Source organism: Kogia breviceps, chromosome 8 (assembly GCF_026419965.1).
Source record: "Kogia breviceps isolate mKogBre1 chromosome 8, mKogBre1 haplotype 1, whole genome shotgun sequence".
Classification (NCBI taxonomy): Eukaryota; Metazoa; Chordata; class Mammalia; order Artiodactyla; family Physeteridae; genus Kogia; species Kogia breviceps.
The window spans coordinates 90,618,801-90,635,184 of record NC_081317.1 but is presented as its reverse complement, the minus strand read 5'-3'; the positions used below and the strand labels follow the sequence as shown (position 1 = coordinate 90,635,184).

Here is a 16,384-nt window from a genome sequence, read left to right as displayed (position 1 = left end):
CTCTGACGGCTTCTGTGTCACTCAGATGGAGAAAGCCAGAGTCCCTGCATTGCCTTGAGCGCGAGGCCCCCGACCCTGCCCTGCCGCGTGGCCTCTTCGGCCTCAGCACCCACCCCACCGCCTTGCCTCACTCCAGCCACGCTGGCCTCCTTGCTGTTTCCAAAACATTCCAGGCACTCCTGCCTTTGCCGCCCTTCCTTCTGCCAGGCACGCTCTTTTCCAGCTGCTGTCCTTCGTGGCTTCCTCCCTCACCTCTTTCAGGTTCACGCTGAAATGTCACTCTATGCAGAAGGCTTCCCTGGCAGCTGCTTAAAATAGCAGTCCCTCCCGCCAGCTCCAAGCCAGGCAACCTGCTTCGTTTCCTCCATAGCCTCCACACTAGACCGTAAGCTTCACGGCGAGGAGATCGCAGGTCTGCTCACTGTTCTCTCCCCAGGACCTGCATGCAACAGGCATTCAGTCGATGTCTAGTGAATGACTGAACGCACGGATACACACATGTGCACAGGTGCACGCCCACACACAAACGCACGTGCACTGCCTCGTGACAAGAAAGCCCGGGACGCCGACAGCTGCCCTCGGAGAGGCTGAGCCTCCTCGGGGAGGAGCGGATTTCAGGGTGTCAGCTGTGGGGGTCCGTCCCTGCGGGGTTCTGACCCCGTCTCTTCTCCGCAGATGGTATCACGGAGCCATCAGCAGAGGAGATGCGGAGAACCTGCTGCGACTCTGCAAGGAGTGTAGCTACCTTGTCCGGAACAGCCAGACCAGCAGGCACGACTACTCCCTCTCCCTGAAGTGAGTACACCTTGGCCACCTCCTGGGCCCTCGGCAGCCTCCAGCGACGCGTGGCCCGGCCCCAGTGTCTGGGGCAGAAAGACCCGCCAGTGTTCCCCAAGGAAACTTGCCAGTATGAGTTATTTCAAGCCTCGCTTTTCCAATTTGATCTTTTTCTGGGATACAGAGGAGTTTTTATGTCCTCTGTTTCTGCCCCCCCCCCCCAAAGAGCGGGGGCATTTTTCCTAGAATTTATATTAAAAATCCAAGAATAGCTTTCACATGTACGGTGAGCCAGGGACTACAGAAGTGCTTAGCATGACTCATCTCTCTTTCAACTCTCACACAGCACTTTGATGCGAAACGTGTTGTCCCCATTTTGCAGATGAGGAAACTAAGGCTCAGAGAGGGGCCATGGCTGGCCCAAGGGGCAGGGCCAGTACTCAAGGCCAGGTGTTCGACTCCCCACTGTTCTGCTGCCACCGTGAGAACCACCCTTTCCTTATGTTCTAGGTTGCTGTTGGGGAAAGTTTCACTTTTAGGTGTCGCACAAAGGTTGTGAGGAACACTGGGAAGAGCCAGGAAGAATCTTGCTGGCGTTATCACTTGTCAGGTCTTTCTGGATACGAGGCCACTGCTTTCAGGATAGGTGGCCCTGCCATAAGAAAAGTGTTTTTTGATTGAGGCCTTCATCATTCAGTGCTGTTACTGGATGGAACCCAACGGATTGTCTGAAACCCACTTTACAGACAGGAAAACTGAGGCCTGGAGAGAGGAGGGATTTAAAGAATTAGTGACAGAACTGGGGTATAAACCCAGGCCCTTCAGGCAGCACAGACCACCAGGAGTGGTGCAGCCCTCTGCCTGCTTCCTTTCTGCTCTACTCGCCATTGTTCAAGGCCCTGTGATGGAGTGAGGGCCTGCTGGGGTACAGCTGTCAGGAGAGCCCTGTGTAGGCCGGGTTGTGTAGTCAGTAAGTAGGGTCAGTGCAGCCAAGGAGAGAGAGATTGGCCTGTGTTCTCTGCTCAGGACTGACCCCACCTGAGAGGGACAGTGACAAACTGCAGAGCAGAGCCTGCGCAGGAAGCAGAGGCACTGGAAGTCCGCCTGGAGAAGGGAGGGTGTGGAGAAGGGAGATGTGGGGGAACCACAGATCTCTCAAGGACATCAGGGCAGAAGTGGTAGATGGGAGAGTTATGGGCAGGCAGATTCCAGGTCAGTGAGAGGCGCAGTTCTCTAACAGAGCCAATCAGGAATCAGAGTGATCCACAGCTGCCTCAGGAAGTAGCGAGTATCTCATCACTTGGGGTGTGCAACCAGGAGCTGGACAACCTCCTTGCCAGGGAGGATGTGGAGGGGATTTCTAAGCAGCTGGGAGGGCACTCAGGACAAACGGCACGTGCATGCTTCATCGTCCACCATCAGGCCTGACAGCTTAAAGAATCAGGCCAGTTATTGCAGCCCAGGAAAATTCAATACACTAAACCGTGGCTGGGCTGGAGGCGGCCAAAGCCAGAGGGCCACAGTGGGGGACAGGTGCACACCGTTGGCTGGGCTGCCTGGGGCCAGGGGGTCTTCAACTCCCCACTGCTCCATGCAGTCCCCTCCCTCCCTTACTGTTCGAGGTAACCTAGCAACCCAGGTGCCCATGAATGATGCTTCCAGATCTTCACCTTCCCACCTCAAGGTGATTTGTGCCTTTCTGGACTGCAAGAGGTAAAAGAAGCAGGTGACATCAGAGATGGGACTCCTGTGTCACCACCCTTCCCTGCTGACCCAGACAGCCTGCCCACGCCCCGGGCTTCCTCACTCTCATCACGCTGGCAGTCTCTGAGTTCCTCAGTGGATCTCATTCTTCCTGGAATCCTGTCATCTGGGACCAGGCCAGAGGCGTCTTCCCAAGAGGGCTGATTGAATGCACAGAGAAAAGGGTGGGGCTCCCCATGCCAGGCCCAGTCGTTCACCGTGAGGGCCAGGGCCCCATCGCGCTTATGTTTATTCACTGGGCGCGTGCTGGGTCCCTGCACTGGGCAGGCCTGGCTGGACATTGTGGCCCCTGGGGACCCCACCACAGCCCTGCCTTCAAGGAAGAAACAGCCTCCCAAGTTCCCAGGACGTTTTGGGGCTGAGGCGCCAGCATGGGAGCACACGAGGAATCTCGAGCCAGTGGCAGGAGTACTCATGCCGGCAGTGCCTGCGTGGTCCATTCCTGAGTGCCCTGAGCCCATGCCCTCCGTTATACAAACAGGCCTAAATGCCAGCTCACAGATGGGTCTTCAGAAGAGTGCTTCTGTCAAAGTCCTAAGAGCATAATTCCCTGTTCGTTCCAGGTTTACGCCCTTCCCTAGACTGTAGGACCACTCTCGGAATGGAGAGCGCCTTGATTCTCTTCTGCTCTGTAACAGGCTTATAGCCCAGGGGCCGGGCTTCCCCACTTGCTGGCCTTGTGGCCTTGGCAGCCACAACACCTTTCTGAGCCTCAGTGTCTTCATCTGTGCATGAGAGGTGGTGCCGCTCTCCTTACATAGATGCTCTTCCGTGTCTCTGGCTCTCGGGAGTTCCCCTGCCTGTGGGCTCAGCCACCCATTGTCCTTGGAGTGCTGTGGCAGGATCCCCTGTACCTCCCAAGCGAAGGGAGGAGGTGGAGGAGACTGAGGGCGCAGCCCAGGGGCCTGCGCTGGGGTCCCAAATCAGAGCACTCTGCCGTCAGTCCCAGGTTTGCCTTCCTGGACCCGTCCTGTCAGTTCTCGTCATCAGGGAGTGCAATTTGGATGACTGATCTCTGCCCATGGGTGCTGGAGGTGGAGGGCTTAGTTTCGCATGCTTGTCAGGAGCCATTAGCTCCCAAACGCCAGAGGGGTGGTCTTACCTGGTCAGCTTTCTCTTGAAGAAGGCCAGCAGTGGGGAGGAGGGCTAGGCCATCCGTCGCTGGCCAGGGCAGCCCGCTAAGCGGAGGTGGGCTTGTTTTCCAGAGCAGCCTCAGATCCCAGTGACCAGTCAGGCTGCCGGCCAGGGAGTGACACCTGGCATTCATCACCTCAGCCACAAATGGAACTGCCCTGGTACTGAATGTCCCGGCTGCTTGGGGCAAGTGCCAGCTTTGCCAGCCACCGTGGAGGTCCAGGGACTCTCACATCCCAAAGCCTGCCTGGTGGGGGTAGCGTGGGGAGTGGCGTTATCAGGAGTGAGGTGCAAATTTACATTGGAATTCCAGCGATGTTATCATGTGAGACTTGGGTCATGCTATGAGGGTATTCTAGGGTGGAGGAAAGTGTTTAGGGGAGTCAGGCCCCAGAGGAGAGGGCCCTCCACCCCTCCCATCCTTCCCTCAGCAGATATTTATCAGAGCCCTTGGTACCAGGCACTAGGCTAGGCAGCAGAGAGCGAGCAGAGGTGAGGACAGCCCGGCCCAGGCTGCAGAGCTCCCAGTCTGGGCCTTGTTGCTTGCAGGTCTGCACAGAGGCCCTTGGGGGCCGGAGCTGGCGCTGGAGTGAGAGGGTCTGGAGAAGCTGCTGTGCAGAGGTACACTTGAGCCTTAAAGAAAGGGTAGGCATTCCCCAGGCAGGGACAGTTGGTGGGCATCTCAGGTGGAGGGGACAGGCCAGGCAAAGCCCTGGAGATGCAGAAGAGCCTGGGCAGGACTCGCGCCCTGCAGAGGAGCTGAGACTCAGTTCTTAGTGACGGGGCCACTGAAGTGCCCACTCTCAGGCACCCGCCCATATGCGTAAACCCCACTTCCACCCTGCAAATCCACAGCACTTCACGATTTAGAAAGCCTGCGCGTTCGCCTCGGGACAGCCCCGCGGGGTGGCCAGGGCAGAGATCACCATCCTCGTTCTCACCTTAGGGTAGAGGAAGCTGACCAACCAGCTGAGACTGGAGTGGAGGCAGAGGACTCCCAGCCCAGTGTCTCCCCACCCCCTCCCAAGCACTCCTTACACCAGCCAGAAGGTCATCGGTGTCGAACCTGAAGCGACCGTAGAGGCCTGCCTGGTCCAGTCCCTTTGCTTCATGGCTGGGGAGACTGAGACTCAGAGGGGATTTGTGACTGACCAGCCCCCCAGCTGGCAGCTGACCACACTGACAAGAGAGATGGCGACTGCTTCCCACTGTGGGGACCAGGCAGATCCCTGGACCAGCCTAAGCTGCCACCCACCTGCCCCTTCACCAAAACCCCCCGCACCGGTGGCAATCCAAGACGGCGCCTGTCTCCTTCACCTCCTCGCATCCAAGTCCCCTCCGTGGCGGACGCCGCCACCCGTGAAGCAATCTTGCAGAGGTCCTGCCTCATTGCTTTTGAACACTGCCCTCATCCCCTCCTTCTGCAGAATTCTCCCTCTTTCCCTCTCCAGCCTGACCTGACAGGGCATCAAACCCTTGGCGCCCTCTCAGCCACCAGCACACACGTTGGCCCCAGCACCAACCATTGACCCCTGCTACACTCACTCTAGCCTCGGGGAAGCGAAGGGTTGAGCTTTTAGAAGTTGGCAAGAAAACACCCTCTAACACAGTTTACTGTTTGGAAAGGCAAGCAGGGATGAAAGGGATGAAAAGGGTTCTTTAGGCACTTTGGACTGTGAATGACTCTTTGCAAGTTCTAGTTTCATGAGTTTTTGCGAAGGAATCTGGACAAGATGAGGGAAACAGGACTCCAAAGACCAGAGGGTTTGCTGCTGAGGGCCGGGGAGGCAGGGAGAACGCCAGGGCCTCCTTGTACACCAGGCAGGCTCTGCCTGCTCTGGGCGCCCCCCTGGGATGGGGACAGACAGAGTGTCCCTCCTGAGGCCTCAGCAGGGATGCCCCTGCTCCTTTGACAAGGGCCCAGCCCTGTTCTCTTTAAGCACGGAGAGCCCCAACTCCAGTGGGGGGATGTGGCCCCAGAAAGCCCTCACAAAGGGGCCTTCAGCTTTCAAATCCCCAAAGGCAAACTTCACAGCATCCTTGCAAATGCGCAGCCCAGATTCTGACCTCAGGAGACATTTCTGGGGTCTGACGTTTTTCCATCAGGGTACAGCTCAGCCCTGATCACTCAGGAGCCCTCCTCAGCCCATAAGTTCTGCCCCTTCAGTGTCTTGTTATTTAGTGGGCTCCAGTCTCCAGGAGTTCATAGCCCAAGCGGGGAAGAAGTGGTATTTACCCGGGTAACTCAGATACTCATAGAACGTGTTTAAGGCTCCCCAAGGCAGAAAGTGCTCAGGGCTGTGAAAGAGGGAAGGAACCAGAAGAGGGGGTATTTGAAGGCTGGGCAGATCTTAGACCTATGCACAGGGTAGAGAGGGCAGCCAGGCAGAGGGAATGGCACAGAGGCAGGAAGTGCAGAGCTTGTGTAAGAACAACCGATAACATTGATGGGAGCCAAGGAGAGGTGTAGCCCTAGTAATCAGGCTGAGGAGCTGAGGACTCTAACCTGTAGGTCAGGGAGCATTCCTGAAGGTTTTGAGCAGCATTGCAGTCACGTCCCCAGAGCTGTATTCTAGAACCACTCATGAACCAGGGTGTCAAATGGAACACTACTCTGCCTCCCTCTCCCCGACATGTCCACAGACATGCCACCCGAGCTAGCACAGTCCAAGGGGTGGGCAGCACGTGGGCACGCGTCCCAAGGGGAGATCCAGGGCAGCCCTTTAAAGATGTGGAGGGAAAAGCATGGGCTCTGCAGCCAGAGAGACCTGGGTTCGAATCCTAGCTCCATCTCTTACTTGCTGTGTGGTTCTCGGCCAATGACTTTACCTCCCTGATCATCACCTAGAAAGCCATGTAGGCCACTCTCATGAAGCTGTTGTAATAATTAACGCAGCTCAGCAGGTATATGCCAGTCTCCGCTCCTCCCAGCTTTCCCGGAGCCTTTACAAATTGCCGTGGAGGCAGCAAGATGGACAGGGCTGCACCAGGTCAAGCGCCCTCCGGGTGCGTCTAGGCTATATCTGCTTCTGGATGACATGGGCGAGTGTCTTCCCCCGTTCCCATAGAAAGAGGGTCTGGCATTTGATTGGTAAATTTGCTTCCAGGTCCAAGACTCTACGGTCAGGACAAGATGTCTTTCTTCTCAGTCCTAAGGATGGTGGGAAGGCCCCACCTCCTTCTCTAGGTGGGAAGGAGGGGGTGGGACAAGAAAATGCCTCCTGCTCTGATTGCTAAACGAGGCCCGTCAGGTTCCTGCTTGGAGCTGGGGGTTTGTGCTGACTGCTGGGCAGCCAGTCTTCACCCAACAGATGCTTCCTGGGAGGGTGGTGAGCATAGCGGGGCCACAGGAGCTGATGGGCTGCGTTCCAGGGGCGCTGGGGGCACATTTCTGTTAGAGTTGTTTTTCTTTCTTCTCTCCCCTGGTTGATTTATATAGTAGAGGAGAGAGTTTTCAAACAGTAGGCATGTCTGGGTTTAGGCAGGCGGGCCAGTGATTAATCTTAGTTTGTTGCTGCTGACAGCCAGGAGCAAGAAATAATAAAGGTTTGTGGGGCGGGGAGGGGCGGGGGATGAGGAAAGGCTGCTCGCCCTTGATCATCGGCAGGGAGCACGGACTTCATTTCCCTCTGCCGTCTGAGCACCCCTTGTCAGGTCGACATCTGAGGCTCCAGCCTCTCAGCTCCATGGGGGCTGCTCCCATGGCCAAGCCCCCAGGGTGGTCCCCCAGACCACAGTAGAACCTCCCCAGCCGTTGTTGGGTTCCCTGCCCAGCATGACCTCCTACTCCAGGATGTAGGACTCCATCACCACCACTTGCTCTCCTCCCCAGCCTGCCCCTGAGGGCAAAGCTTCAAGAAGGGCAGATGTGTGCCGCCCGGGGCACTGCCCAGCTCTGCTGACCAGGGCCCTGGGTTCCTGGCTGCCTGCTCCTGTGACTCTGCACCTCTCTGAGCTGCCAGGTGGGTGTGAGGGCTGGAGGAGGGGGAGTACAGAAGAAAGAGAGGTGGGGATCAGGCAGACCGGCACAGGGGTAGCTGACTGACTCCAGGAAGACAGTGATGGCAGGAAGGGGTGGAGTGAGGAGGGGTTTTGACGTGGGCCTTGGGAAGTGAGGAGGGTTGAGGCAGTTGGGGATGGGTAGGGTAAGGAGCTGCCCGTTCTGAGGAAACAGTAGCCCAGGAGGAGAGAAGCTGCCTACTTTCCAATCCACAGTTTTCAGTATATCCCATCACGAACTCCTCCCCATATCCCCAGGATAGAGGCAGCTCTGTGCAGCAGAAGACATGGGATCAGTCTGGATTGGGCTCTTGAACCCCAGCTCTACCACTTACTAGCAGGGTGGTCTTGGACAAAGGGACTTAACATCTCTGAGCCTCAATTTCCTCATCTATAAAATGGGTTTTACATCTCTGAGCCTCAATTTCCTCATCTATAAAATGGGTTTTACAGAGGTATTCCTGAAGAGATGATATATGTGAAGTGCTTGGCATGTGCCCAGAAGGCATTAAGTGAGTGGTAGCCCACTGTCTTTGTTACAGACTTTGGAGAGCCATGGGTTTTTGAGGAAAGAGCTTGGTGTGGTCCAGAGCCTTGAGAATTGTCTGGATCTGTCCAAGCCCGCATCTACTCCCCTTTATGGTGGTGGGATTTTAGAATTTATGCAGGCTGCAACTTGAGAAAATCCTGCACTGTTATGACTGAGACTCAAATCACAGGGCTAGAGTCAAATCCAGGCTGTCCTCGTTCTGGCTGTGTGACCTTGGGTAAGTCACTTAACCTCTCTGATCTCCCAGTTCTTGATCAGTACCTGAAGATGATGACCACTTCAACAGGCATTCCTTTCTATCCCCCTCACTGTCTTGCTGACCCTTTATCTCTCCCTCCACATCTTCAGACATTATGAGTCGATTACAAGAACCAGAACCTGGTCCAGGACAGTAGCTCTCATACATTAAGTACACTTGAGCAGAAATCTTGGGATTTAGGGAACAGAAAGAGACCTTTTACATCACCTGGCCCAATGCCCTGTACAGGTGGAGAAACTGAGACCAGAGAGAGGAAGAAGCTTGTCTGCCTCTCGGCTTCTCATCCAGGCCCTATTTTCTGGCAGCATTTGCATCGGCCTGAGACAAAGGGCAGGCAGGGGAGAGGGGCCGTCTGCATCTTTGCTCTCACTACACAGGATTTCACATCCTTTCAGGACTGATGGAGGGAAAATGAACTTTCTGTGCAATCAGTGTGCGACCTGTTTTCTCCTTCTAAAAGGTTTAAAGGAAGTGGTGCAATTAGGAGCTCCTCAAATGCCCCGTGCAGGAGACTAAATGAAAACAGTGAACTTCAGAGACGGAGGTTTTCAGAAACCCCCTCTGACTGTGGAGGTGTCTGGAAGGCAGATGGGGGTGAAGCGCTGGCTGCTGAGGAGGCTGCAACAGCTCAGCGAAGGACTAGGGCAGTGCGTGTCCTGGTAGAATTGAAGAGGGTGAGAAAGAGCGAGAAGTCAGGGGCCTCATCCAGATTTCTGAACAGCCAGGTGAGTGGTGGCACCACCAGCTACAACATGGACCTGGAATGGTTTTGAAAAACCCAGGAAACTCGTCCTAACTCAGCTGCCCAAAACCAGAGGCAAGGGGTGCCCGCACTCACACTGCCAACCCATTGTCCAGGGCACCCACCAGCCTGGCAGTGCCCAGCGTGCCTGCTGATGGGCTGGGTTTTCCCTTCCTGACTTGCTGCATCTCCCCTCCCAGCCAAGCACACGGCATTGCCCTTTGCTCCCCCGGGAGCTCCCTGGTCCCCTCCAGAGTCAGAGCCACCCTGATTACATTTCCAGCTGGTTTTTAATTATCTCATATCAGCCCCCATAAATCTCCCCGTAAGGCTCGCCTGCTGTGGGAGGCGTTCCAACTGTTGCAAGGAAGCCTCTCGTGCCCTGGGACAGCTTCCTTTCTGAGGCACTGGGTGGTCTCTTCAAATGAGAAAAATATTTCTTTCCAATCACATTTCTAACATCTTGTTAATAGGACTTATTTAATAATATTTTTGCAAAAGCCACCTGGGAATGGCTTGATTGGGAGGGCATGTGGGGTGCTGCAAGGACAGGCCATGGTGACAGATACAGACCTTGTATCTGCCATCAGCAGATACAGCAACATGGAGAAAGATGCAGTCAGGGACCAGAGGACCGGGGCCTGAATCCCACTGCTTCCACCAGCCATGAGGGTCACCCAGCGAGTTATTTCCTGTCTCTGAGCCTCAGCCTCCAGGCTCAGGGACACAGCAGGAGGGAAAGCTCTTTGTAAACCCTGAGTGTCTGTATGAATGCAGGTGGTGTTATTTAGAGCCTTGTGCTTTCCCCCGGGGGAGTATTGGGGGGGTCTCACTTTGCTAACAGCTAGGTAAATAACACAGAGGCCCCTCCCACACACGGAGGAAATGCGATCAGCCCCCGCCCAGGGGCATTTGGCAGGGCTTGAAGCAACCAGCTTCATTCAGTAAAATCCCAAGTTTTCCTGTTCCCCATACCTTCAGGGCCTTGCGGCCAGAAGGATCTTGAATCATCCAGGTCAAGACCCTGGCTTTCGGATGAGAGAAACAGGCACAGGAAGGGAAAAGGACCTTCCCAAGGTCCCGCAGCGAGTTGCTGGCGGAGCCCATACGTGTCGACTCCCATCCCAGGGTTATTACCCTTCTGAGCCCATAACACTATATTTTCTCTCCCATTTTCTCCATAAACGTTCATGGTATTTGCGGCAGATTTATAAAATCAGATGTCAGATTTTATAGCTCTCGTCTTTGCTCCCACAGTTCACATGCTAAAGCTATAAAAATGATATTTTGCTGTGTATGAGTGTGGGTGTGTCACACTCACACGTGCACACACACTTCCGTTTTGTGCCTTGAACCTGCCCTTTTCTGAACGAAATTGGGTCATTTGTAGAGACGTGGATGGATCTAGAAACTATCATACAGAGTGAAGTAAGTCAGAAAGAGAAAAACAAATATCGTATATTAACGCATATATGTGGAACCTAGAAAAATGGTACAGATGAACCCGTTTGCAGGGCAGAAATAGCGACACAGATGTAGAGAACAAACATATGGACACCAAGGGGGGAAAGTGGCGGGGGTGGTGGTGGCGGTGGTGGTAGGATGAATTGGGAGATCAGGATTGACATATATACACTAATATGTATAAAATAGGTAACTAATAAGAACCCGCTGTATAAAAAAATAAATTAAATTAAATTCAAAAAAAACCCTGCCTTTTTCTGGGCAGCCCTCCCCCAGTGAGCAGCTGCCATCCTCCTTCCAGCTGAGGGTGCTTTCTGCCACTTTTAATACGTTTTTTTTTAAAGGATTGCTTTACCTAGGAGGAATATCAGAAACAGTTGGTTTTGGCAAAGCTGGCTTATTAGAAATGCTTTAATTAGAACTTTTTTTTTTTTTTTTTTCTATTTTCCTTTTGAAAATCTACACGCTGCTCACGGCCCTTGGCGGCTTGAGGACCAACTTGTCACATTCTCAGCACAGACTTTCAGGGCAGGGGCAACAGTTCAGCAGTGTCGGTGTCACTGCTGTGTTCCTGCTAGGCACCAGGCCTTTGACTGGATGGGGAGACAGAGGCACATCAGAGTCTAAGCTTGTAGTCCAGGCACAGGGACAAGAATAGGTGACTGCTGTGATGGATGGAGGTGTAGCCGAGAATAAGTAAGGGAGGAAGAAAGTGAGTCTCACTGGGGGCATCTCAGAAGGCTTCCTGGAGGAGGTGGCATGTGAGCAGGGCCTAGGACGATAATAATGTATTGGGAAATAACAGAAAGGTAGAAGGATGATTAGTTTTGGTATTAGAGGAGAGGTCTCTGCAGTGTCCCCTCTCCCTGTGGTGCTAACTGCCTGTGGTGCCGACTTTTCAACTGCCCCCTCCATATAAGCCCCCTGTGGCCCAGGTGACTAATAATATTGTGGACAGAGATGTGCCTTGTAAACTCTGAAGTCCTAGTCAGCTCTCTCTCTGTCTCCCCACAGCTTCTGCATCTCTGGTCCTTTATCTTTTCCACAATTCCTTCCCACCCCCCAACTTGTCAAAGAGTAGCCACACGCCCCTCATTTCCACCTGACACTAAAGGTGTGTGCCCCACCCTGGCTGAACACAGCATCCCAGGGAAAATTGCATTTACACGGTGCCGGGCAGGCACTTTGCAGTCCCTGGTACCTGGTGGCTTCTGCAGCGTATCCTCTGAGGCAGGTAGAATTGTGCCAGTAACAATGATTAAAAACTTGGGGCAGTATATGAGTTCTGACACAAGTGATGATGAAACCACTGAGGTGGCAAATGCATGAGGTGGTGTGTGCTGGGCACACCCACCTTTCAGATTCACGGTCTCCAAATGGGAGCATAATCCCGCTTTGAGTTCAGATTTTCAGGCTAGAAAAATACTTTTTCCTGTCCTCAATTGTTCCAGTCTTACCCCCTAAAAATCTTCTGTGATTAAACGAGGGTTGACTGTTTTACTTTTGTGGAAGTTGTGCTTTTAAAAAGCAATCAGTTCCAATAGTAAGTAACTTTCGGGAACTCAATTACCTGCAGCCATGCTGAAAAAAACTGTAATTAATGTGGTCAAACCCTAGCCAAATAATAAAATGAAAGCTTTGTTGTGTATCAAGGCAGAAATCAATTTCATTAGGGAGCAAAGAGCCGGAGATTTAATTTTGAGAAAACTCTCCACCCTGTGGACAGAGGTTGTCAAGAAGCTGCCAGAATGAATGCCCAACATGAGAGGATTCGCCCTCCGGAGCCCAGATTACTAAGGGCTGGCAGTGACCTTGCAGAATTATATTTGCAGACCTTCCAAGTGTGGCCACAGCCAGCGGGGCTTTTGCTTCTTAATGTTCTTGGACTGGTACCCCTTTTGGTTTGGTCAAGAGGTGCATGTTGTCTGCACCCACTGACACTCGCATGCCAGTGAGATCCTGTCCCTTGGGATGGGGAGGAGGAGGAAGACAGAGGTGGACTCTGGAGGTCAGAAGACACCAGAAAGGAGTTCAGCGAAGGCTCAGGGTGCCCACATGGTGATGGAGTCATGTCCAGACAGCAGGGCTAATGGCCAAGCGGGACATACCCATTGGGGACACTGTCCAGTTGCAGGCCAGCATGTGTATGAGAGATTGTGAGCAGCAGGGGGGACCAGGATGAGAGAGGACAGCTGGAGAGGAGCAGCCTCAGGTCTGTGCCTGCTTCTGTATTCCGCTCTCCAGGGGGGCCTTCCCAGGGCAGGCAGAGCAGCTGTGGCCTGCTGGAATGTGCTAAGTCACATTTCAGCTCAGAACGTAGAAGGACTTTCTCATGGTCAGAGCCATCAAAGGTTGGAAAAGGTTGTACCTGTAAGGAGTAAGCTCCCCAACACTGGGGGTAAGCCACAAAAGCTGAACATGAGATGTGAATGTGGACTTTGCATCATCAGATAGTATTAGAATGGTGGTTTTCAAGCTTGAATGTGAATCGGACTCTCTTGAAGAGCATATTAAAAGCTGATTCAGGTTCCAGAGAGGCCCAGGGAGTCCCAGGCTTAGCAAATCCCCAGGGACTTTGATGTAGGCATTCTGGGGCACATTTGAAGAAACTCTATATTTGGGAAACCTGCACTCCTCTTCCAACCCTGAAACTCTGGGATGTCTGTAATGAAGGTCAGTCCTTTTGTTTCATATCTGAATAGTCATTCCTTCTTCATTGCGTGGTGTGAGCACCTATGTGCTAAGTTTCAAAGGTTTAGCAGTTTGTGCGACCTCAGTGGTCACCTAGTTCTCTCCCTTTGTTGTATAGATAGATGGGGAAACTGAGGCCCAAGAGGACAGGAGCCAGGGCTGTGACCAGGTCCCTGACATCCAGTTCAGATCTCTTTTCACTTGCTTTCAGTGACTTTAAGGAATATCATAAAGTCCTCCCCATTTCACAGATGAAGAAACTGAGGCCCAGATCCCCAAGGACTGTTGGGAGCTTTTCCACTGAAAACCACCATCACCATCATTCACATGATGTGCAAAAGGCCCTTGGCCAGGGTGTCTGGGTGGCTTAGAGTCAACTGTGTGCCTTTGAAATTCCAGGGAGGAAGAACGGACCCTCAGGTTAGAGGCAGGACCACTGAGCGGGTAGGTCCGTTTTAGCTTTCAGTTTTTAAAGGCCCTCCTGGATTTTTCCTTCTTTACTCGTTTCAGTAACACTGTGAGTTGGATCAGGTGCTTTGTGGGCGAGTCCCCTTCTTTGCTGTGCTAATGAATCAGTTGGTCAGTTAGCAAGGGACGCCCCAGCCAGGAAAGGAGTTGGGTCTGGAGGATAGTGAGGGTAAGAACTGTGCTTTAAGGACAAGGATGAGAATTGGGGTGTGGGGGGATTGCTGCCTTCTTCCCCCTCCCTGCACGTCCACCTCCACCTTCCACCTTGTCACAGGCATTGCTGCCTGCTCTGAGCGTACAGAGGCTATGGGTATTGCCCAAGAATCCCCTACAGCTAATGGCACAGGGGCGGGTGGGGGGAAGGGGCACATTCTGGATTCACTGGAGAATGGGAGCAAACCTCCACTCCTCTCTGGGCCTTAATGTCATCTGTAAAATAAGAGCAGGGAAACACATGGTCTCAAAAGCCTCTGCTTGGTGTCTTGTCTATCTCAGAAATGTTGGATACAGAGCAATACACACAATACTGCCATAGACCAGTATTTTTTAAGCAGAGAAGCCTCTTTCCTCATCATTCCCATTCTGTTTTCATGTGGACCCTGCTGTGTAACAGTTTGCTTTTGAGAGTGTTGTGAAATACCACTCCATGTTTGAGAAACTTGATCTCAGGGTCGTAAACACCATGCCCATAGTCCCCCAGCTACAGAGCTAGGGCCAGAGCCCAGGCCTCCCACCCCAGCCAGGCAGGCTGCCCAGCTGGAGGATGAGCACTGAGTACGCTCAGTGCTCAGCCCCGGTAGCACGGAGCCAGCAAGGCAAACCAGATGGGCAGCAACTTCTACTCAGGCTCCTGCAGTGCAGGTGGGAACAAAGCCATGTCAGAACCCCTAGCCTTAGCACCTGCCAAACTTGCTCATGCATCATCCAGCTCGGACCTCAGGATGGTTCTTATGAGTGGGCAGTGAAAACTCCATCCCACAGATGAGGAAACTGAGGCTCAGAGAGAGGCACAGCTCAGAGTGGCAAAAGGGGACTCAGACCCAGGTCTGGGTCCCCCTGGGTCTGCAGGCGGTGGTCCCTTTGCCCTCGTCTTGCTTTCCTCATCCCGGAGTGCTCCCCTCATCTCACTCTCCAGCCTCACCTGGCTCAACCCCAGGTTTCCAGCTCCCCTTTTGCCTATAAAAGCCCCTGTGCCCCTCAAAGTCCTCTCCATGGCAGCTGGTGCTTACCCTTATGGCTGCCTTTGCCCAGTCCCTGTTCTGGACTTTCCTTCAGGTACCGTGAGTTCCCCCTGCACCGGCTGGTTGGTGGTGAAGTGGGAGTTGGTCCTTGGAAACAGCCTGGAGCCCTTTGCAGCCCTTTGGCAAATTCTGTGTTGTGTCTTCAGCCCTTAAATAAGGAGCCAGATGACTAACCTTTATCAGGTGTTCATGCTTCCTTCACACAGGCATTCTCACTTCTCCCTCACAACTACTGTGAGGGTGGACTCTTTGTTACTCGCATTTCACAGATGAAGGATTTGAGGCATGGGGGACTAGTGAGTTGCCACTGTTGAAATTTGGGGCTGAATTATTCTATGTTGTGGGGTTGTCCTATGCAGCATGTCCCATGCAGACCTCCACCTGTAGATGCCAGCAGCTCCCCTGTCTCCAGACATTGTCAGATTCCTCCAGGAGGGAGGTAAACTCGCCCCAGTTGAGGACCAGTGCTCCAAGAAGAGTATGGGTGGAGAGAGGCTTGTCCTAGTAGAAGGAAACCCCCCTCTACCCCACCCCAGGCCTGAATGCATTCTGTCCATCCCGTTGGCACAGATGTTAAGAAATCTTGCTTTTGCCACTGTGCTGTCCTCAAGCCCGGGGATTCCCTGTACCTGCATGAGGATAGCCGTCCTGACCTGTCTTAGTGCTCCTGGCCGAGGCTGGCACACCCTCCACACCACTGTGATGTCTCTCATTAGCTTGAAAACTTCAGCACTGGAGGAACCCCCTCTACCTTTTCCAGATGGGGATGCTGAGACCCAGGGAGAGGGGACCTGCCTAGCCAATGACATCAGTGGGATCAGAGTTTGAACCCGGGCATCTGACTCCAGTTAAGCCACCACCATCAGCCCCATGTGCTTCAAACACAGAAGGGTCTTTGTGTTCCTGGAAGATTCCTCTTTCCCCTTCCTAAAGCTCTGAAACATTTCATGTCACCCCTCCCCCTGCCTCCACCTCTCCCCTTGCAGTTTTCATGTGCACTTGCTGGAGCCTGAGGACTGCTAGGAACACTGACCAGAGAGACTGCAAAAGTCACCCAGCCTACCCCCATGCATCATTACCCTCCCACTTACACACCCCCAGTGATGGGAGGCTCACTCCCTCAGCTGTCAGTCTGGATCATTAAAATCCTCCTGCCTGACACTTTGTTAGTCTACTCCTGAGAAAATTGCCCCAGATCAGTTCATTTTGACCTATGCTGCTTTGCGTGGCACAAAACAAGCCTTATGCCTCTGCATGTTTGCCGTGAGATGCATCTGGCAGCTCTCCTTCTGCCT

General features: G+C 53.4%; 1 protein-coding gene across 1 annotated transcript in view; it reads left to right on the top strand.

Annotated features, from left to right (window-relative positions):
- SHB (SH2 domain containing adaptor protein B) overlaps positions 1-16,384 on the top strand; it is a 139,911-nt gene that overhangs the window by 112,004 nt on the left and 11,523 nt on the right. Inside the window, exon 5 of the mRNA XM_059073245.2 lies at positions 676-795. Within this exon, the coding sequence (XP_058929228.1) occupies positions 676-795 (120 nt within the window). The remainder of the gene's footprint in view (positions 1-675; positions 796-16,384) is intronic.